At 39.1% G+C, this 22,252-nt stretch overlaps 1 protein-coding gene across 8 annotated transcripts in view; it reads left to right on the top strand.

Annotated features, from left to right (window-relative positions):
• MYBL1 (MYB proto-oncogene like 1) overlaps window positions 1-22,252 on the top strand; it is a 47,240-nt gene that overhangs the window by 19,226 nt on the left and 5,762 nt on the right. For 4 of the 8 annotated variants that reach the window (XM_062188408.1, XM_062188406.1, XM_062188411.1 and 1 more), the window contains exons 6-12: window positions 1,422-1,593; window positions 6,502-6,576; window positions 7,124-7,228; window positions 11,562-11,795; window positions 14,585-14,953; window positions 16,677-16,819; window positions 17,251-17,365. In XM_062188408.1, coding sequence (XP_062044392.1) covers window positions 1,422-1,593; window positions 6,502-6,576; window positions 7,124-7,228; window positions 11,562-11,795; window positions 14,585-14,953; window positions 16,677-16,819; window positions 17,251-17,365 — 1,213 coding nt within the window. The remainder of the gene's footprint in view (window positions 1-1,421; window positions 1,594-6,501; window positions 6,577-7,123; window positions 7,229-11,561; window positions 11,796-14,584; window positions 14,954-16,676; window positions 16,820-17,250; window positions 17,366-22,252) is intronic. The other 4 variants (XM_062188407.1, XM_062188412.1, XM_062188409.1 and 1 more) reach the window with 3 other exon arrangements.

The following is a 22,252-nucleotide window of genomic DNA, read 5'->3' on the forward strand; positions in this document are numbered from 1 at the left end:
TAGAATTTCTCTTAAAATTATTTTATTTTTATTTGTAACTGATCTATAAAAGTTTTACATATTTATGGAGTACTATGTCATGTTTTTATACCTGTGTACATTGTGTAATGTTCCAATATCTGTCTCCTCAAACATTTATCCTTTTTTTGAGGTAAAATCCTTTCAAAATACAGTATATTATTATCTAGAGTCACTCTGTTGTGCAATAGAACACCAGAACTACTTTCTCCTAACCATAATTTAGTGCCTGTTAATCAACCTTTGCTCATCCCTACTCTCCCCAGCTTTTGGTAACCACAATTCTCAACTTCTGTGAGATCAATATTTTTAGATGGAATGCTCCCCATCCCTGCATTCTTTTTTTTTTTTTTTTAAAGATTTATTTATTTATTTGAAAGTCAGAGTTACACAGAGAAGGAGAGGCAGAGAAAGAGAGGGTCTCCCATGTGGGTGCAGAGGCCCAAGGACTTGGGTCATCTTCCACTGCCCTCCCAGGCCATAGCAGAGAGCTGGATTGGAAGTGGAGCAGCCAAGACTCAAACTGGCACCCATAATGATGGGGCACTGCAGGTGGCAGCTTTACCTGCTACGCCACAGTGCTGGCCACCCCCACATTCTCTTTTCTTTTTCTTTTTTTTTTTTTTTTTGACAGGCAGAGTTAGACAATGAGAGAGAGAGAGAGAGAGAGACAGACAGACAGACAGACAGAGAGAAAGATCTTCCTTCCGCTGGTTCAACCCCCAAATGGCCGCCATGGCCGGCATGCTGCGCCGATCGAAGCCAGGAGCCAGGTGCTTCCCCCTGGTCTCCCATGGGGTGCAGGGCCCAAGCACTTGGGCCATCCTCCACTGCCTTCCCCGGGCCACAGCAGAGAACTGGACTGGAAGAGGAGCAACTGGGACAGAATCCGGCGCCCTGACCAGATCTAGAACCCGGGGTGCCGGCGCCGCAGGCAGAGGATTAGCCAAGTGAGCTTCGGCGCCAGCTACCCCCACATTCTTAATATGACTCATTCTTCTTGTCATTTAGATCTTAGCTTTGCTGTCATCTCACAGAGGCCTTCCTACACCACCAAGCCAAAATTACACATTACCCACTTTTCTTATCCTACTTTATATTTCTTTTGTACTGATATTTTTATTTATTTGTTTTTCTGTTCTTCCGTCCATGCTGCCACATTTCCAATGAGAATGTAAGCTTCATGGAAGTAGGGCCCTTCTTTGTCTTATTCCCTGCAATATCTCTGTTGCTCAGAACTACTCCTGATATATGGGCATGCAGTTTATCTTTATAACTTTTTTTAAAAATCTACTTTGATCAGTTGTAGCAGTTTGTTTTTATACTTTGTACAAGAAATACAGTATTAAAATGTGTGGAATCATTTTATTTTTTGTTCTAAATTATACACTTTAATTTCTTAGGACTGATAATTCTATCAAAAATCATTGGAATTCTACTATGCGAAGAAAAGTGGAACAGGAGGGATACTTACAAGATGGAGTAAAATCAGAACGATCATCTAAACTTCAACACAAACCTTGTGCGACCATGGACCATTTGCAAACCCAGAATCAGTTTTACATACCTGTTCAGGCACATATTTTTAATACCTTTATTATTCAAAAATTTTTGTTTAGTTGCATTTAGGAAGGTATTTGATTTATTAATAGGACAACTACAACATATATTAAGCAGGGGATAACCATTTAAATTTCTAAACTGAAATAAAATGTCTGATTAGATCCTAACTTAGATAAGTATTTTGCGAACAAAATCATTAACATTTCCTTTTATATGTAATTTTTACATTAGGAAACTGAGTGTGTATGTTTCCTACCACTCTTATTCTTTCAATCTTTGTTTATGATTCAGAACAAATGGTCATATGCTTTAATAGATACTATAGTTTTCATTTAAATTTTTTTGTGTGATTGTAGTATTGCTTGTCTGTTAGAGGTATGTGTATATAAAATAGCTTAAAGAAGAAAATAGTCAAAAATCATTCAAGTCATCATTTTGGGGGTTAAATAATTATTCTTAATGACTTTCAGGTTTGATGATTTCAGTCTTTGATTGGACAAATTTATTGAAATGGAGATTATCTAAGCTCCAAATGGGGCAAACTGTATTTGGCTTCATACAGTGCATTTTCTTACTTGCATGAAATTAGTTTGCGAGTATCCATGAAGTTTGTTTTATGTTTCTCTATCAACTTGTCTGTCATGTCATTTACATTTTTTTATTTAATTGGAGAGACAGGGAGAAGGAAAGAGAGACAGACAGGTAGAGAGAAATGCCACCCACTGATTCGCTCCCCAAATGTTTGCCACAGCTGGGCTGGGCCAGGCCCACGCCAGGAGCCAGGAACTCAGTCTGGGTCTCCTGTGTTACTGTTCTCCCCTTCCAGGATGTGTATTAGAAGGAAGTTGGAATCAAAAGTAGAACTGGGATTCAAATCCAGGGACTACCATGTGGGACGTGGGTGTCCCAAGTGGTTTCTCAACTGCTGTGCCAAATGCCCACCCCTGTTACATCACTTTTCCCAATGAGCAATTCTCAGTTCTTATAATGTAAAATGTAAAGATTAAGCCAGGACTTAATAACATTTATTGAAAGGTAGAATTGGACAAGGTGGTAAAAATCTGTACTTACTATGCCTTAGGTCTTATTTTGTATTTTATGGTCTTTATTAAGTTTATTAGGCTTAGTTTTATTTAAAATTTTTTATTTCTTTTTGCTTTATTTGAAAGGCAGAGAGACAAAGAGACAAGACAGACACTTTTTGTCTGCGACTTCAGCCCTCACATGCCTTTAACAGGGCTGGGTCAGGCCAAAGCTAGGAGCCAGGAACTTGATCTGGGTCTCTCACGTGGGTGGCAGGGATTGGGTACTTGAGCCTCTTATCAGCTGCCTCCCAGGATGTACATTAGCTGGAAGCTGGAATGGAAGCAGAATAGCTAGGACTTAAATAAACAGACTTTCCAATATGAGATGCTGGTGTCCCAAGTGGCAACTTAATTGCTGCACCAAACTTCTGCCCCTAGGCATAAATTTTAAAAGAATCATTTAAAGTAATGACATTGTAGTTTACAAAAGGAAAGCATGTGAAGATAGTATAGTGATCTGCTGATACTCAGTACCTTGAGATTTTTATTGCCTGTTTCTTTACATTTTTTTATGAGGTCTAGATTTCAGTAATATAAACTAAAACATTTTGCTTATCCCTTAGAAGTTATCATTTAAATTTATTTTCTTAAAATCATAAAAAGATAATTTTAAAAATTATTTGGGCAATAGGAGCATTTAAAAGTCTTAATCAGGCCGGTGCCACAGCTCACTTGGCTAATCCTCTGCCTGCGGCGCCGGCACCCCGGGTTCTACTCCCAGTTGGGGCGCCGGATTCTGTCCCGGTTGCTCCTCTTCCAGTCCAGCTCTCTGCTGTGGCCCAGGAGAGCAGTGGAGGATGGCCCAAATCCTTGGGCCCTGCACCCGCGTGGGAGACCAGGACCAGGAGAAGCACCTGTCTCCTGGCTTCGGATCGGCTCAGAGTGCAGGCTGTAGCAGCCATTTGGGGGGTGAACCAATGGAAAGGAAGATCTTTCTCTCTGTCTCTCTCTCTCTCTCACTGTCTAACTCTGCCTGTCCAAAAAAAAAAAAAAAAAAAACTTAATCAAAAGATGTTGCAAAGATAGCATTTCTTATACTTTAATAATTGTTTCCCTTATTTTTAATAATTTTAGAAAGATTTATGTATTCCTACTTCAATTATCTTAAACTACCAAGAAGACAATTCTGTTGTAAAGTGTAACTTAAAAAATAGATTGGATTGAAATACTATCAGATTTTCATGAAAAATTTGAGGAACGTAAGTTTCTGTTAGAAGTTGTATAGAATGATTCTGCATAAGATAGTGGTTTAGGTAGGTTGTTATGGAAAGTAGACAGATGGTTTCATACTTACATTTATTTGATTTTAAGGGTTTTAAAAAATCTTTTGTTAAAGATTTATTTATTTATTTGAAAGATAAGAGATAAGATATACAGAGATATGGAGATAAAGAGAGACAGAAAGAGGGATCTTCATCTGCTTGTTTACTCCCCAAATGGCCACGATGGTTGGGGCTGGGGTCATACAGAAGCCAGGAGCCTGGAACTGACCATCCAGGTCTCCCATGTGGGAGGCAGGGGCCCAAATACTTTCTAAGCACGTTAGCAGGGAGCTGGATCAGAAGTACAGCAGCTGGAATTTGAACTGGTGGCCAGATAGGAAGCTGGCATCACAGACGGTGGTTTTTAACAATGCTGGCCCCTTGATTTTAAGGTTTGTTTTGTACAGCTCTTAAGTTCCTGCTGGATATGTTGCATTTGTATCTCAACGCTTAGTTTCAAATCCTGGAGTCCTGACTCCACTTCTGATTCCAGCTTCCTGCTCATGTTCACGGTGAGTGGCAGCAGGTGATGGCCCAAGTAGTTGGATCCCTGCCACCCACATGGGAAACCCAGATTGAGTTCTGAGCTCCTGGCTTCAGCCTGGACCAGCCTTGGCTGTATTGGGCATTTGAGGAGTGAACCAGTAGATGGAAGAACTCTTTCTTCCTGTCTGTCTGTCTCTCTTTGCCTTTCAAATAAATAAAAATAAATTATAAATAGAAATTTTAAAATTGTCTTCTAATTTTTCTATGGTTTAAAAAAAATGCCTTTCCTCATACTCTTCTTTCCAACTTACATGCAGCTTCAAATTCTTATTACAGATATTCTAAAAAAGCAGGATAATACTTATTCTATCAGTAGAGTGTCTATTATAAGTACAAGAATGATCCTGTTACTTTTTACAAAAAAGACAGGGGCCAGTGATGTGGCGTAGCCAGTGAAGCCACAGCCTTTGATGCCAGCATCCCATATGGGCACTGGTTCGAGTCCTGGCTGCCCACTTCTGATCTAGCTCCTTGCCAATGTGCCCAGGAAAGCAGCACAAGATAGTTCAAGTTCTTAGATCACTGCACCCATGAGGGAGATCCTGAAGAAGCTCCTGGCTCCTGCCTTTGGATTGGCCCAGCTGTAGCCAATGTGGCCATTTGGGAAGTGAGCCAGTAGATGGGAGATGTCTATCTATCTGTTTTTCTCTCTCTCTCTGTAGCTCTGCTTTTCAAATAAATCAATAAATAAATCTTAAAAGAGACAGTTAAGGGCCGGCGCCGCGGCTCAACAGGCTAATCCTCCGCCTTGCGGTGCCGGCACACCGGGTTCTAGTCCCGGTCGGGGCACCGATCCTGTCCCGGTTGCCCCTCTTCCAGGCCAGCTCTCTGCTGTGGCCAGGGAGTGCAGTGGAGGATGGCCCAAGTGCTTGGGCCCTGCACCCCATGGGAGACAAGGAGAAGCACCTGGCTCCTGCCTTCGGATCAGCACGGTGCGCCGGCTGCAGCGCGCCAGCCGTGGCAGCCATTGTAGGGTGAACCAACGGCAAAAGGAAGACCTTTCTCTCTGTCTCTCTCTCACTGTCCACTCTGCCTGTCAAAAAAAAAAAAAAAAGAGAGACAGTTAGTAAAAGAAGCCTCTGTTTTCATATCTTTTTTATGCAAAGATTGACCTGGGGTAGAGGTAAGGAATAGGGTATAAGAAGTCATTGTGGCCATTTGGGGAGTGAAACAGTGGATGGAAGATCTCTCCCTCTCTGTCTCTTCCTCTCTCTCTCTCTGAAATTCTCTTTCAAATAGATAAATCTTAAAAAAAAAAAAAAAAAAAACTGAAAAACTTGCTTTAGTCTCCATTCTTGTGAGTACTTTGTGTAGACTAGTCTCTTCCTTTGATAGGAATACAGTTATTTCGTGTTGTCCAAGAGATAGAGCAACCCATATAAGGGTTTAAAAAAAAAATTGGTGGAGGGTTGGTGTTGTGGTGTGGCAGGTGAAGCTGCTGCCTATGGTGCTGGCATCCCATGTGGAGACCAGTTTGAGTCCTGGCTGCTCCACTTCTGGTCTAGCTCCCTGCTAATGTGCCTGGAAAAGCAGCAGAGGGTGACCCAAGTGTTTGGGCCCCAGCTCCCACGTTGGGGACCTGGAGGAACTTACTGGCTCCTGGCTTTGGATTGGCCCAGTTTCGGCCATTGTGGCCATTTGAGAAGTGAACCAGTGGATGGAAGATCTCTCTGTTTCTCCCTCTCTTTCTGTCTGTGACTGCCTTTCAAGTAAATAGATAAATCTTTAAAAATAAATTTGGTGGATAATGTAGATTATAGACTGATTGGCTGATAAATCTAGGCTAAGTAATTCTCATTTCATCTAGAAATTGAAGGTCTTTTCTAAGTTTATAATTTTCAATCACTGGATTCTAGAAACAGTCTTAGTTATTACGTAAACTATTACAGATACCAATTTTTAAGAGTAATCGATATTTTTCTAAGCTTTTGTTGTAGAAATTTTATCAAAAGTTTTGTCATTTGCTTCATATTTTAAAGTTTTTCTAATATTGTATGTGTAATTGTAATGTTTTACTTACTTTGTAGATTCCTAGTTATCAGTATGTGTCACCTGAAGGCAATTGTATAGAACATGTTCAAACTACTTCTGCCTTTATTCAGGTAACTTCTATTTTTAACAAAAAAGAAAGGAAATGCTTGCAATTATATTTCTTAAAGTATTATAGTACCTCTTCATCTATTGAACTAGAATGAAAACACTATCTGCATATTATTGTGAGTACTATAACATTGAAAGATAAAGTGTGTAAATGAGTTTGAAAAAAATAAACAAATACATCTCTGTAGTAGTTCTTTCATTCTTCCAACTTGAAGCCTTAAGTTATGAATGGGTATGTTTTCTCTAAAATGAATAGGATGTATCTATTAAGATCCAATAGGCTAAAATTTCCCAGGCATAATTTTTTCAAGTGATTTGGATGATACAGTATTTTTAAAATGCACTAATTTTCTCAGATCTTTTTTTCTAAATTGAAAATATTCAGTGCCCTTTCTTCAGATACGACTGTTATTGTAATACTTTTAGGATTTAGTAGCATTAAGCTTTATTAGAGAAAAATATGTTACATAGAAGAAAATAAAAATTAGAAGACTAGTAATAATGCAATTATGTAAATGGTCTGTTTTTCTTTTATTTAACTTGTTTCAGCAACCCTTTGTTGATGAAGATCCTGATAAGGAGAAGAAAATCAAGGAACTTGAGTTGCTTCTTATGTCAGCTGAGAATGAAGTTAGAAGAAAGCGAATTCCAACAGTAAGAAATAAGCTTAAGTGTTTAGATTTTATTGTTAGAATCTCTTATATATATGCTTTTATAGTTTTCATTAGCTTGAAAGCATATAAATGATTTTCAGATTTCAATAAATAATAAGTTTTTAAAAAGTTTTAACTTAGAGGTTGTCTGATTTCGATATGCATCTCTTTGAGCATATTTTTACAATATTCTATATTAGGATACTTCCTGAGTTATGTATGTCAAGCAGATTTGAAGTAAAATCTTTTTTTTTTAATTTATTTTTTAATTTTTTGACAGGCAGAGTGGGTAGTGAGAGAGAGACAGAGAGAAAGGTCTTCCTTTGCCGTTGGTTCACCCTCCAATGGCCGCCGCGGCTGGCGCGCTGCAGCCGGCGCACCGTGCTGATCCGAAGGCAGGAGCCAGGTGCTTCTCCTGGTCTCCCATGGGGTGCAGGGCCCAAGCACTTGGGCCATCCTCCACTGCACTCCCTGGCCACAGCAGAGAGCTGGCCTGGAAGAGGGGTAACCGGGACAGAATCCGGCGCCCCAACTGGGACTAGAACTTGGTGTGCCGGCACCGCAAGGCGGAGGATTAGCCCAGTGAGCCACGGCGCCGGCAAAATCTTTTTTTTAAGAATTCTTTTAGTAAGTTGTAGATTTTTTTTAAGATTTATATATTTATTTGAAAGTCAGAGTTAGAGAAGGAGAGGCAGAGAGAAAAGAGAGAGGTCTTGCATTCGCTGGTTCACTCCCTAATTGGCCGCAACGGCTGGAGCTGTGCCGATCCGGAGCCAGGAGCCAGGAACTTCTTCTAGGTCTCCCATGCAGGTGCAGGAGCCCAAAGGCTTGGGCCATCCTCCACTGCTTTCCCAGGCCACAGCAGAGAGCTGGATTGGAAGTGGAGCAGCCAGGACTCAAACCGGCACCCATATGGGATGCCGGCACTGCAGGTGGTGGCTTTACCTGCTTACACCACAGTGCCAGCCCCTTAAAATAAAATCTTTGATATAAGGTATTTGTGAAAATTATGTGTAGTTAGATTAAGCTTGGTTTTGTTTTAAGCATTCCATGTAATGAGACCGGCGTTTTAGCACAGTGGGTTAAGTCACTACCTGCAATGCCTTCTTTATCTGAGTGTCAGTGCTAGTCCTGGCTGCTCTACTTCCAATCCGGTTCCCTGCTTACATGCTTGGGAATATGGAAGGCCAAGATGGAGTTCCAGGTTTCTGGTTTCAGCCTGGTCCACCCCTGGTCATTGCGGCCATTTGGGGAGTGAACCAGTGGATGGAAGAGCTCATTCTCTGTCTCTTCCTCTATCACTCTGCTTTTCAAGTAAGTAAAAATGAATCTTTAAGATAAGAAAGCTAGAAAAATAATTTAATAGAAATATAAATTTATGAGCTCCAAAATTATTTTTATTCTTATTTTTATTTTTTCCTATTTATTGTGTTTAGAATATGAATTCAGTAAACTGAAAAATATGAAAAGGGAACATGTAGATTTTCTGCTCTCTGAAGAACCGTTTCAAAAGAAGATGTTTTACATGGGATAGTAGGCTTTGGTTCCCAGGTGTGAAAGCTGTTGTCTTCGATCTGATCAGGAATAAGTAGGAGTATTTAGTTAGGCTAAATCTTAATCATTTTTAAAGAATTAACCAGGCAATGCTCAATGGATTAAAAAAAAAGTAACTTTATAATTTAAAAAATTAAAAATTTGTATTTAAATGACAAAAGTTAGTCTTCAGGTTTTTTTACGTTTAGAAAGGGTTTTTTTTCTTGGTTTGGGGCTGATTGAGAGAGGATAATACAATGAGAATGACTGGGACCTCAGACATAATTACTGAAATAGAATAACCTGAGATCTTGAAGTAGTATTATGAAGTAACTAATGATATGTTTATGTTTAAAGGGGTATTAATAAAAATGACATTTATGGGTTATAATGAGTGAGGTATAGCATAGGAGAAACAATGTTTGTTTTGAAACTTTAAAAACCAAGGCAGAAAGGAAGACCTGAACTCTACTTATCTTGAAATTAATATTTGTTTTGTTAAAAAGCTACAAATAAATAGTTATGGTCAAGAAGTCAGTATTTGTAGATGATTATATAATGTTTAAACCACTTTGGATTTTTAAAAGCTATTTATTTATTTGAAAGGCAGAGAGCTAGAGACAGAGACTGCTAACTCCCATTTGCTGAGTCACTCCCCAGATGCCTGAAATAGCTGAGGCTGGGCCCAGGCAGAAGCCAGGAGCTGGGAACTCAACCTGAATCTCCTTTATGGGTAGCATGGACCCAGCTGCTTGAGCCATCACTTGCTGCCTCCCAGGGGCACATTTATGAGAAGCTAGAATTCAGAACAGAGCTAGAACTTAAGCCCAGGTGTTCTAATATGGGATGTGGGTATCCAAAGTGTCGTCTTAAGCACTACAACAAATGTCTGGTTGAGTAAGATATTCTGAATTCTAGAGGGAAGTTGTTACAGCTAATAGAATAGACTCCATTTATATATATAAATATGTATTTTAATAATGACCACCATTTTACTGAATATTCATTATGTGCCACTCTTTTTTTTTTTTTTGGACAGGCAGAATGGATAGTGAGAGAGAGAGACAGAGAGAGAAAGGTCTTCCTTTTTGCTGCTGGTTCACCCTCCAATGGCCACAGCGGCCGGCGCATCACGCTGATCCGAAGCTTGGAGCCAGGTGCTTCTCCTGGTCTCCCATGCGGGTGCAGGGCCCAAGGACTTGGGCCATCCTCCACTGCCTTCCCGGGCCATAGCAGAGAGCTGGCCTGGAAGAGGGGCAACCGGGATAGAATCTGGCGCCCCAACCGGGACTAGAACCTGGTGTGCTGGTGCCGCAAGGCGGAGGATTAGCCTATTGAGCCACGGCGCCTATGTGCCACTCTTGTAGAGGTTTTATAAAAAAGTGTTCTTGGTAATCCTCATATTAATTCTGAAGTAAGTGGACTATTGTTAAGAGATTCAGGTTATGATCTGTAAATATAATTACAACCTGGTGGTTTTTCCAATGCACACCCTAGTGATTTTCCTCTTTGTCTTTTGTATTTTTTTCTTACCTGGAAACTCATTTGAAAGGCATGTGGTTTGGAAGCTTCTTCCTAAAAGTGATTGTTAATTCAGGGGGTGACTGTGCTAATGAAATAAAACTACTTCAATTTATTTTATTTTTAGGAAACTTTAATAAAACATGGAACTTATTTTGCCACAATGGTTTTTTACCTTAAGTAACTTGAAACACAACGTTTAGTTACTGTGCATCCCTAGGACATTCTAGCAATTTTAATTTTTAATAGTAGATATCATTTATTGACTGCTTCCTGTAGACTGAGAAATGTGTGTTCTCTATGATATGATAGCTATTAACCACAATTAATCTTAAATACAATTTAAAATTTAGTTTCTTCAATACATTACAGGTACATTCTGTTATACAGTGCCATACATTTTATATTTTGTTTTTCATTCATGACCCTTCCAGGTTTGTTTTCTTATTTTTTATTATAAGACACTAGGAAGCTAGACTTGCAAGATAGGTAAATTGTCTGGTGTAAAGAGATAAAGAAAAATGGCATATTCCCTGACTTCAAAAGATTTATTCTGCTGTGGGATTATGGACAAGAAACATGATATGATAAAATAAGTCACAGTATGGCAGGGGATAGGAGAGGTGCTTAATTTAGATTCAGGTAGTCAGGGAAGGGTTCCTGGAAGAAGTCCTGTTAGAGCTCAGTCTTGGAAGATAGGTGATGAATATATACTAGCAAGATAGATAAATTAGGACATTATTACAAATGATATAGAGAAAAGTATATAATCAAATGGAGTACTTCTGAATATTCGAATTGTGTCTTAAATGAAAGATAGGAGTTTCCCTGATGAGTAGGTTAGGAAATATTCTAGATAAAGGGAGCAACAATATGTATGAAGGCACTCTAGGGTAAGTAAGTGTAATTTATCAGGGAGTCGCAGGTACTCTAGCTGCATAGTCACTGGGAGGAAGGCTTGTAAGTGAAAATGTTGGGAGATGAAGTTTAAAAAGAAAAAAGAAAGGCTAGATTCTAGGAGTTTGGACTTTACATATAAATGTTTATTTTATCTGACCATGATTTCATAGATAAAAAACTTAATCATAAAAAGGAAATATAGTCAAGGTATGGGTTTAATGAAAAGTATACCACTTTTAAAGAAAGGCACTACATTTGCCCAGCTGTATTTTTAGCTGAAATGATAAGTATGTTATTCTAGAAAAAAATTCACTTAAAAATCTGAATTTATGCCTACTTTGAGAAAGACAAATAATATTCAAATTTCTTTTGTACTTTAGCAGCCTGGAAGCTTTTCTAGCTGGTCTGGTAGTTTCCTCATGGATGATAGCATGTCTAATACTCTAAACAGCCTCGAGGATCACACTAGTGAGTTTTATAGTATGGATGAAAATCAGACTGTGTCTACTCAGCAGAATTCACCCACGAAGTTCCTGGCTGTAGAGGCAAATGCTGTGCTGTCTTCTCTACAGACCATCCCAGAATTTGCAGAGACTCTAGAACTTATTGAATCTGTAAGTTTGAAATTGTGAGATTATTGAAAGCTCATTTTAGTTATGTATTTTTCTGTTCAGAAACTCAACTTAAGGGATATTGATCAGTTTCTGTTAAGCATTAGTTTGCATGCCAGGCTTAATTTTGTTCTATTTTGCAGTGGTTCTTCATTAAAAAAAAAAAAGGGAAAAAATTTAAATTTTTCTTAAGTGTGTGCCTTGTATAGAATCTCTACAGATTAAAAAACTTAATTTTAATTATGAGCATATAAGCTGTATAAGTACATTAGAGAAAGTTGGAAACTAGAGAAAATTATGAAGATGAAACTTAAAATTCTCCAAAGAGGTGGGCAGTTGGTCTAGATGTTAAGATTCCAGTTAAGATGCCATGTCCCACATTGGAGAACCTCAGTTTGATGCCTGATTCTATCTTCTGAATCTAGCTTCCTACTAACACAGATCTTTGGAGGCAGTGGTGACAGCCCAGTTGATTGGGTTCTTGCTACCTACATAGGAGACCTGAGTTGCATTCCTGACTCCTGGCTTTAGCCCCTGACCCGAGCTGGGCCACTGTGGGTATTTGGAGAGTGGATCAATGGATGGGAGCCATCTTTGCTTTCAAATAAATAAGAAATAGGAAAAAAAAAATCCTTTATTCCCAGAGTTAATAATTTAATATATTCCTTTCAGTCTGTGTTCTATGCACAAAACACACACACACACACAAACACGCACACTTATGTGTGTATATATGTATATAGATAGATAAAAATATGTAGATTTTAATCCCCAGATATATACCTATGTATATGATTGCAGACTTTTTTTGGTTTTCATTTATATATATCATGAGCACGTCTCCGTGTTCCTGTTTTTTAAAATTGAATTTTAATGGCTTTATAGCATTCAATCATACGAATGCAAGAAAATTTACCCAGTATACTCTTCTTGGACATTTAGTTATCTAGTTTTATGTTATTACAAATAACAGAATATATTTATATAAAGCTTTGTACAAAATCTTGGATTTCTGGATCAAAGTATATCACCATTTTTTAAAAAAACATTTTGGCCGGCGCCGCGGCTCAATAGGCTAAATCCTCCGCCTAGCGGCGCCGGCACACCGGGTTCTAGTCCCGGTCGGGGCACCGATCCTGTCCCGGTTGCCCCTCTTCCAGGCCAGCTCTCTGCTGTGGCCAGGGAGTGCAGTGGAGGATGGCCCAAGCCCTTGGGCCCTGCACCCCATGGGAGACCAGGATAAACACCTGGCTCCTGCCATCGGATCAGCGCGGTGCGCCGGCCGCAGCGCGCTACCGCGGCGGCCATTGGAGGGTGAACCAACGGCAAAAGGAAGACCTTTCTCTCTGTCTCTCTCTCTCACTGTCCACTCTGCCTGTCAAAAATAAAAAATAAATAAATAAATAAATAAAAAAATAAAAAAACATTTTATTTATTTATTTGAAAGGCAAAGTGACAGAGAGAAAAGGAAAGAAAAAGAGATCTTCCAACCACTGGTTCACTCCCTAAATGGCTGCAATAGCTGGGGCTGAGCCAGGCTGAAGCTGGGAGCCTGGGAACTCCATCTTGATCTCCTCTGTGGGGAGCAAGAGTCCAAGTAGCTGGGCCATCTTCTACTGCCTTCCCAGGCACATTATCAAGGAGATGGATTGGAAGCAGAACAGCTAGGACTCAAACTGGTACTCTGATGCAGGATGCTGGCACTAACAAGTGACAGATTAACCATTTGCCACAGCATCAGCTCCTGTATCACCTATCACCATTTTTAAAATGGTCCTATGCATATTACCAAATGACGATACAGAATTTGATAGTTTTCCTGATAGGAAGTCAAATGTGATTTTTATGATAAATGAAACTTGAAAAATTTATTTATTCTTGTTTATTTGAAAGGCAGAGCAAGAGAAAGAAAGATCTTCCATTTGTTGGCTTACTGTCCAAATGCCTGCAACAGCTAGGAGCCCAGAACTTCATCAGAGTCTCCCACATGGGTGGTAGGGACCCAAGCATTTGAGCTACAACATGCTGCCTCTCTGGGAGTACATTAGCAGGAAGTTGGAGTCTGAAGCAACCAGGACTCAAACCTAGGCACTCCAGTATGGGATGTGGGCATCTTAACCACTGAGTCAAATGCCCACCCTGATGGATTGTGCTTTTTGATAATGACTTAAAATAATTTGTTCTCCTATATAAAATACTTTGATAGTAAGCTTCATCTGCTGAATTAAGTGAAATATTATTCCGGGATATCCCAAATTGAAAGGAAAACCATAATCTGGACCAGTGGTGTGACACAGCTGGTTAAGCTGCTGCCTGAAATACTGGCATCCTATATCAGAGCGCTAGCTTGAGTCCCGACTCTTCTACTTCCTGTCCAGCTCCCTGCTTGGAAAGGCAATGGAGGATGGCCCAAGTGCTTGGGCCTTTCCTGGCTCCTGGCTTCAACCTGGCCCAGTCCTGACTGTTGCAGTCATCTGGGGAGTGAACTAGCAAATGGGAGATCAGTCTCTCTCTCTTTCTTTCAAATAAAAAGATAAATAATAAATCTTTTAAAAAAGATAATCTGTTTCATTCAAATGATCCAAATGGTCTTGCTTTAAAAAGGATGACTCAGGAAAGTCTGTTTGTAAAAATGAGTAACTGTTCAGATCATTTGGAAGGTGAACCAATGGATGGGAGATGTCTGTCTGTCTGTCTCTCTGTCTCTCTTTCTTTCTGTTGCTCTGCCTTTCAAGATTTGACTTAAATAGGTTATAGTATTAACTTCAGTTCAGAATTTAATTTTATTGCAGGATCCTGTAGCATGGAGTGATGTTACCAGTTTTGATCTTTCTGATGCTGCTGCCTCTCCTGTCAAGTCTACTCCAGTTAAACTAATGCGAATCCAACACAATGAAGGAGCCATGGAATGTCAATTTAATGTCAGTCTTGTACTTGAAGGGAAAAAAACCAGTTGTAATGGTGGAGACAATGAGGCTGTTCCTTTGACATCCCCAAATGTGGCCAAGTTTAGTACTCCACCAACCATCCTCAGAAAGAAGAGAAGAATGCGAGTGGGTCAGTCCCCAGGCAGTGAACTTGGTGATGGCTCATTCAATGATGGTGGTAATACAGCACTAAAACACACACCAGTGAAAACACTACCATTTTCTCCTTCACAGGTAGTACTGTTGTTTTTATATATATTTCCAAATGTTGATGAGCTGGATTAAATTAGATCTTTAGTATCCTTTCTGGCAGTTGGTTGTTTTCCTAACACCTAACAATGGATAATATGTTTAAATGTATACATGGGAGTGTATACATGAGGTGTCTCCCAAAGTGTGAGTGTACTATAAGTTTTAGAGCTCAGACGAAAGTTTTCTTTATCATGTAATCTCACATTTTAATGACTCATCATAAAACAGACCCAGAAAGGTAAAAATGATTTGCCCAAAGTTATCTAATGAGCTGAGATTGAGTACAGTTTCCTGACTGTCTTTTTAACAGATATTAAAGAAGACCTTATATATTTAGAGTAATTTAGCCTTTAGTTTACCTATTGATTTTTCCAGCTTAATGTTCCTTGAAAGAAACCTGGTTTTCCAGCCATATGCAGAAATACCTATTTTCTCCTCTTGTAATATCCCTGGGCAGCAGATGTTTATGTTAGAATAGTTTCTTATTGAACACTTGCCATGCTCCAGGCTAAAATTCTGAAGTTGAGCATCTTGGCCAAGGTCACGGTAAGAGATGGAGCAGTGTTTGCTAAAAGTGTTTTGACAGTTTAAAAACCTCTATAGGGGAAGAAAGGAGTTTAGTGATCAAATAGGCATGAGGATCCTGGAATATTATTGGAGTTATGTTTTGAGCCTGGAAGATGAGTAGGGTATGGCAAGATACCACCACTTTGATCTCTGAAAATTACATCCCTTCCCTACCCTCTTCAGGGGACGCTATTTACATATTACTTGTGAATAGTGCATCCATTCCTTTTCCCACCCTTCATAGTTGAAAAGAGTTCTGGAGAGGGTGAAACAGGGTTGGGCACACTAGCAGTATTTTGTTACTGGAGTAACATGTAGGTAGCTTTCATTGTGGTAGAATGTAACTCAAAGGCACTTGTATCCCAAGGCAAATAGCTTGAACTTTATCCTGTAAAAGAAGGTTTGGTTACTAATCTTAAAGTTCAAATATTAAGAGCCAGAAATGATGGAGGTAGAATTCATTCCAGTTATAAGTAGCTTTGAAGCAATTCCACTTCTTTATGTTGCTACTTCTAATCTATCAGCTACAAAAATAAATTAGTATTTCACAATTGTATTTATGTTACGACCCACTGAGTAACTTGTGCGGTTTAGAAAATGGACTCTTCTGTTATCAATTTTTGGCTGCTTGAAGGTTCTGTGCTATTCTAGAAAGGCAAATTTGTGACGTGGCTGTCCTTATCAGCAAAGTATTATTATGTTCTCAATTTTAGTACTTTTTGAGAAGAACACGTAAGATCATTTATTAAAAGCGGAGCTAAAAGCTGCATTTTTTTTCTGTTATACTATTGTACAAAACTGGTGTTTGATGTACCAGCTGTTTGATAATAAACTGTTTTGCTTTAAAATTTTTGTGCTTTTTTTTTTTTTTTACAATTTTAATATCTGTTCAGTGACTATGTCTTGAGCACCTGTTATGTAGTAAACATTGTTCTAAGAGCTGGGGAGGCAACAATGAACAAAATAGACCAAAATTCTTGCCCTCATGAAGCTCAATTTTCATGAAGTAGGGTATAAATGTAATATTGTTGGTAAGCTTTCTCTAAAATGAATGAAGAAATAATTTGAAAATTCTGTCAGTTTAATATTTGTATAGCATTTTGACATTCTAGAACTTGTCTTTATGTTCTCTTTTTAGTTTTTCAACACTTGTCCTGGAAATGAACAGCTTAATATAGAAAATCCTTCATTTACTTCAACCCCTATTTGTGGACAAAAAGTTCTCATTACAACTCCTCTTCAAAAGGAAACAACTCCCAAAGATCAAAAAGAAAATGTAGGGTAAGTAGTTAATAAATAACTATGATAGAGAAAATGGGAAACATAATGTCAACAGATTAGTTTTTTGTCCACATAAATGGCATGTGTTGAAAATCTGTATCCATAAAGTACTTACAGTTGTTTTTAGAAATTCATAACATTATATTTTATCCCTAGGGCATTGAAAACCACCTAAATATACTGTAAAAAGTTGATTATTAGCAAAACATTTTTAGTTCTTTTTTTATGTGTCAGTCCTTTTTTAAATTTAAGATGATTGATTAAGAATTACTTTAGGCAGACATACTTAAAATTATCTCTGTAATGTTTAAATAAAGCATGTACATATGCAGGAACATTTAGTGTATATGTTTCCCGTGGCTTTGCCTTACTTAACTCATATGAAATCAAATTGTGACTATAACACACATATTTAAATATCTAAATGATAGGTTTAGAACACCTACTATTAGAAGATCTTTATTGGGTACCACACCACGAACTCCTACTCCTTTTAAGAATGCACTTGCTGCTCAGGAGAAAAAATATGGCCCTCTTAAAGTTGTGGTATGTATACTCTTTGTTTTTAAGAATTTCTTTAGTTTTAATGAAGCACAAGTGGGCAAAATGTTGAAATCTTTACCTAATGTATACTAAACTGATCTTCTGTATATAAAGAGAATTGAAAATGAATCTTTACACGAATGGAAGGGGAAAGGGAGCGGGAAAGGGGAGGGTTGCGGGCGGGAGGGAAGTTATGCGAGGGGGGAAGCCATTGTAACCCATAAGCTATACTTTGGAAATTTATATTCATTAAATAAAAGTTTAATAAAAAAAAAAAACATTTAAAAAATATACTCTTGGTTTATAAGTTTGAATTTGTGTTAAAGAAAGAAAGAAAATTTAAAAATGATTTTCTTGTCAAAAAAAGAGAAAATCTAATATCAGTAGAATCCTTTTCTTAACTACTAAAACCTGCATTTTAGTAGGCTTAGTAGCAGTTACCCACAGTAGAGCAAAATGATTTTGATATACCTAAGCTCTTTCATAATAATATTTAGGAAACTGGTCAGCATACCTCTTTGAGACTGTTTCCCTTATGCAGAGATCATGAAAGCACAGCCCTCATTGTTAATGGAAAGCTGACACAGATGATAGGAATAAAGGAGCTTGTCCTGAGTTTCAAATAGAACATATTTAGTAGTTCATGAATGAGTAGAGCTGGCAAGTGGTCTAGTTATCTGTGCTATAATGTATATTATTACATTTGAAATACCTTAGAAAAGCCATTGACATTCTAGAAGATACAAATTTTGGACAAGTTAAATTCATTAGTAATAAAATATGATTTTAAAAACTGATCATTTCTAGAGTATTTATGTTCTTGTATTTTTTAGTTACTTTTTGGGTGTATTCATTAATACATTAAATTCTTGTTTACTTGGTTTAATGAATTTGCAACTAAAGGCATGTTGCATACTTAAATATTCTGGTGTTTTCCTTTTTTTCTGAAGTATTGTTTAACGTATGCAATGGGTTTGAATAAGTCATTGTCACTTGGCTCATGAACAATCATATTTCTTTAGAGTTTTCTAGATTTTTAATTTATACATATATACTTAACAAGAGTGAGATCCTATTTTATATACTATTTATAACCTGTATTTTAAATTTAACCTAGTTAATAAATGCTTGTATTTATTCTGTAATTTCATTTACATAAAATTCCATTATATGGAATTACCTAATCGATTTAATCTGTTCCAGCATTTTACGGCTTATTTTTAAGTTAATCATTAATTCAGCAAATATTTATTGAGTGCCTAGTAGGTGCCAGGTGCTAGGCTTTGGGGATGTAATGTTGAAAATATCTTGTATGGTTTTTGCCTTCATGGGGGTATATAGACTAACTGGGGGTTAGGCATAGAAACAGTGTTTTGAAGGCATTTAAAAATTCTACACTGGGGCAAGTGCTTGGCCTAGCCATTAAGACACCTGTGGACGGCGCCGTGGCTCAACAGGTTAATCCTCCGCCTTGCGGCACTGGCACACTGGGTTCTAGTCCCGGTCGGGGTGCCGGATTCTGTCCCGGTTGCCCCTCTTCCAGGCCAGCTCTCTGCTATGGCCTGGGAGTGCAGTGGAGGATGGCCCAAGTGCTTGGGCCCTGCACCCGCATGGGAGACCAGGAGAAGCACCTGGCTTCTGGCTTCGGATCAGTGCGGTGTGCCAGCCGCAGCGGCCATTGGAGGGTGAACCAACGGCAAAGGAAGACCTTTCTCTCTGTCTGTCTCTCTCTCACTATCCACTCTGCCTGTCAAAAATTAAAAAAAAAAAAAAAAAAAAAGACACCTGTATCCCATATTGGAGTGCCTCCGTGCAATATCTGGCTCTGGCTTCTGACTCCAGCTTCCTCTTAATGCAGGCTGTGGGAGGCAGTGGTGATGGCTCAAGTAGTAGGGTTCCTGCCACCCACATGGAAGACTTGAATTGTGTTACCGGCTCCTGACTTCAGTTGATCCAGTCCTGGCCATTTGAGTAGTGAAACAACAGATGGGAGCACACATGTTCACTCTCTCCGTCTCTGTTTCTCTGTGTGTGTGTGTGTGTATGTGTATCAGTGAGTCAAAGTGATCTGGCCTTTATGTAAGTTGAATAAATGTTATTCTAATAATAGTGTATGAGTAGGTAGGTTTTGAACTACCTCAAATGTCTGCCAGTTTGTATACTAGCCTTCTAGCCTTTTTAATTTAATAATAGCAGCACTCACAACTCTTTGGGTAGAATTTGATCATTGCTAAAACAGATAATTTAATATAAAACCATAGTACTGATTTAGAAATTAAAATTCCCAAGATACCTATGGGTGCATACATTTCTTTGCATTAAATTGATTTTTCTGTTCCTCCTTCTCCTGTTATTTACTGACCACTTACTATTGAAAACCATTTAGCTTTCTAATGTATGTTACTGTGAGTCAAATGCACTTCTTGGATATTGGCAGGTTGTGTATCAGCAGGAAGCTAGATTCGTAAGAGGAGCTGGGAGTCCATTCTGAGCACTCTGATGTGGGATGTGGGCATCTTAAACACTGCCCCAGACACAGCAGTTTTTTTGCTTTTGTCACATTAGGACAATTAAGAGGATAATTCCTGGTAGTGAATGAATTATTTTAGCCGCTACTCTATGACATTTATATTCTCTTTTTAAAAAACAGATTTTATATATTTATTTGAGAGGTAGAATTACAGAGAGAGGGGAGAGACAGAAAAATCTTCAATTCTCCTGTTTACTCCCCAAATGACTGCAATGCCCAGCGCCAGGCCGATCTGAAGCTAGGAACTTCTTCTGGGCCTCCCATGCAGATGCAGTGGCCTAAGCACTTGAGCCATCTTCTACTGCTGTCTAAGGCCATAGGCAGAGAGCTGGATTGGAAGAGGAGTAGCTGGGACGTGAACCCACATCCTTATGGGATGCCAGTACCACAGGAAGAGGCTTAGCCTATCACGCCACAGCACTGACCCCAACATTTATATTTTTAAAAAGAAAAAAAAAAAAAAAACAGATTCCAGATTTTTTAAGAATACCTAATTAATATATGTTATTGGTGAAATAAAGTCCTTGAAGGCCTTTTGAGAAATAGAAATACTAACATAGTTTCTATGTATCTTTGACTCTAGATGAGAGCACTTTTAAAATTCTACATCTAGGAACTCAATCTGGATCAAATTCTATTTCTAAAGCTGGGAGCCAGGAACTCGTTCTGGGTGTCTCACAGGGATGGCAGGGACCTAAGTACTTGAGCCATCACTGCTGTCTTCCAGGATGCACATTAGTAGGAAGCCGGCTTGGAGGAAGCCAGGCTCTGATCAAGGATGTAGTTTCCTAAGTGGCATGTTAACTGCTGTGTCAAATGCCTACCATGGTTAAAACACTTTTTAAGAAAGTTTTACTTCTTTTTTATTCATTTTGCTATTGAGCTAGAGGCAGAGAGAGATCTCCCATCCCCTAGATCACTCCCCAAATACTCACAATAGCCAGGGCTTGGCCAGGTTGAAGCCAATAGTCAGGAATTCAATCCAGGTCTTCCACATGGGTGGTAGGGACCCAACCATGTGGGCCATCACCTCCCACCTCCCAGGGTGTGCACTAACAGGAAGTTGAAATCAAGAATGGGGCCAGAACTTGAATCCCAGGTACTCTGTTATGGGATATGAGTGTCCCAAACAGCATTTTTAACCACTGAGCCAAATGCCTACCCATCTACTTCCATTTTGAAAGTTTCTATAAGGACTGTTAAATCTCATCTACATATGAATACTATTCTCCCTAACTATCTTGGCTGGGAGCATATGCTGCTGGTCATTAAATGTTGCCAGTATATTCTTTTATTTAGTAGAGGTTTGATACTTTATCCCCTTAAAGCAGATCTTGATTATGATATGTTTGATTATAATGTCAAAAACTTTTTCTGATTATAAGGTGTGTTTACACTTTTTTTTTTCAAGATTCATTTATTTGAAAGAGTGTCAGAGAGGGAGGGAGAAACAGAGAGAAAAATCTTCCATTCACTGGTTCACTCCCCAAATGGCTACAGACAGAGAGGGGAGCCAAGTCTGAGCCAAGCCAAAGCCAGGATTCAGAAACTCTATCCAGGTCTCCCACATGGAGGTCTGGGGCCCAAGCACTTGGGCAGACATCTGCTGCCTTTCCAGGTGCATTAGCAGGTAACTAAATCAGAGTGGAGCATCTGGGACTTGAATGGACACTCTAATATGGGATGCTAGCATTGCAAGCGGTGGCTTAACCCTTTGCCCCAGAACACTGGCCCCTTTTTTGCCTATTTGATAGAGAGCTAGATGAATATGCATTTGAGACAATTTGATTACTCAGCACACATTCAACTTTCTGTAACCTGTTCTCCCACACTGTAATACACACATAGATAAACACTGACCTTTACATCAACACACACACACACACATACATATGTGCATTCTTTTTTTTTTTTTTTTTAAGATTTTATTTATTTGAGAGGTAGAGTTACAGACAGTGAGGGAGAAACAGAGAGAAAGGTCTTCTGTCCGTTGGTTCACTCCCCAGTGGCCGCAATGGTCAGAGCTGTGCCAGTCTGAAGCCAGGAACCAGGTGCTTCTTCCCGGTCTCCCACGTGGGTGCAGGGGCCCGAGGACTTGGGCCATCTTCTACTGCTTTCCCAGGCCACAGCAGAGAGCTGGATTGGAAGAGGAGCAACTGGGACTAGAACCGGCGCCCATATGGGATGCCGGTGCCGCAGGCGGAGAATTAACCTACTGTGCCACAGCGCTGGCCCCCATGCATTCTTTTTGAACACTGTGTGTCAGCTTTGTACTTATGGCTAGGTGTACGAAGACGAAAAAGCCATTTTCATTGTTCTTAAGCAGCTCACAATCTTGGTGAAAAGAGGAACACATCAAC

Source organism: Lepus europaeus, chromosome 4 (assembly GCF_033115175.1).
Source record: "Lepus europaeus isolate LE1 chromosome 4, mLepTim1.pri, whole genome shotgun sequence".
Lineage (NCBI taxonomy): Eukaryota > Metazoa > Chordata > Mammalia > Lagomorpha > Leporidae > Lepus > Lepus europaeus.